The sequence below is a fragment of the Sinocyclocheilus grahami genome, unplaced genomic scaffold (genome assembly GCF_001515645.1).
Source record: "Sinocyclocheilus grahami isolate Dianchi unplaced genomic scaffold, SAMN03320097.WGS_v1.1 scaffold5615.1, whole genome shotgun sequence".
Taxonomy (NCBI): Eukaryota; Metazoa; Chordata; class Actinopteri; order Cypriniformes; family Cyprinidae; genus Sinocyclocheilus; species Sinocyclocheilus grahami.
In genome coordinates, this window is record NW_015510257.1 from 7,679 (window position 1) to 9,031 (window position 1,353).

Genomic DNA, 1,353 nt, shown 5'->3' on the forward strand with positions numbered 1-1,353 from the left:
ATTTCGACATATTACACAGTCCTACTATGAAGAAACAAATTCATCGATGGCCTGAGGGTGAGTACATTTTCAATCAATTTTAATTTTGGGGTGAACAACTGCTTTCAGAAATAAGTTGTGCTGCTCAACATTTTTTGATGAATAGAAAGTTCAAAAGAACGGCTTTTTTTATCTATATCTTTTGTTACATTATAAATGTTTTACTGCATCCTTGCTGAATGTAAGCATTCATTTCTTAAGGTTACTGACATCAAACCTTTGAATGGTAGTGTATATTTATTAAATATTGTATAGAATGAAATGAAATGTATATAAACTTTTCTTTGTCCTTGCGTGCTTTGAGTGAGAGCATTATCCTTCACAGCGATTGAGAGAGTCTGTCTAGCCTTTTTGTTATCCTCCTCAAAGGTTGCACTGAAAACACTAAGAGTGAATGATGGAGCGTCACATGTGACCGTTAGCTCACCTCCACAATGCCGTGACTGATGGTTCCATACTGCCTCTTCCTCAGCAGCACCAGACTGATCACAATCACGGTCGCTATGGCCACTGCAATCACCAGCAGGCCAATCAGAGCGCTGCTTCCGAAGCTGAAATCATCCACCAGGGGGCGGAACGTCTCCTGCTCTGATCCACGGCTGAACTGTGAGGGAAAAATAAACACCAGCGTTGCAGTATTTACATTCCAAAAGCACAAAGAGCCAAGACAAACATGGTTAACAGACATCTTAAAGAGCTGTCGATGCCACTGAAGCAAGGAACTCATTCTGTAACTTAAGTACAGGGAGACAACAACAAAGTTGCCATGGCTACATATAATGTGCCATAACTGGTACCAAATGAGAATCGAAAGAATTTGCTACAGAAACAGATATTCTCCAAACACTGTCTGACGTTCCATCACACTTCACCTGAATACGGTTTTAAATCACGTGACTACACAAACATGTATGGTCTTCTTGAGACAGCGTAAATCAAGCCTGTATCATTTTTTTTCAGTGCTTCTTAATGGGACAGTTCATCCAAAAATATATATTGTTCATCATTTATTATTTTGTGGAACACACAAAAAAAGATACTTTGAAACATGTTCATGCTGCTCTTTTCCAACATTCACTCTTTGTGTTCCACCCAAGAAAGAAAGTCATATAGGTTTAGAATGATAAAACTATAATGATAATTATTACTATAAAGTTGTAATAATTAATCAAATCCGTTTAAATAGATATGTCCGTAACGTACTATAATGATAATGGCACAAAGGAAAAACATCTTTGGAATCACTTCCGGAATGGATTTTTCCAGCCTATGAATGTTAAAAACACTGACAGCTAATCGAAAACTACAAAGAAA

General features: G+C 37.4%; 1 protein-coding gene across 2 annotated transcripts in view; it reads right to left on the reverse strand.

Moving 5' to 3' along the window:
* Positions 1 to 1,353, reverse strand: part of LOC107577283 (amyloid-like protein 2) — a 7,527-nt gene that overhangs the window by 3,095 nt on the left and 3,079 nt on the right. For both annotated transcript variants that reach the window (XM_016263377.1, XM_016263376.1), the window contains one exon: positions 467 to 643. In XM_016263377.1, the coding sequence (XP_016118863.1) occupies positions 467 to 643 (177 nt within the window). The remainder of the gene's footprint in view (positions 1 to 466; positions 644 to 1,353) is intronic.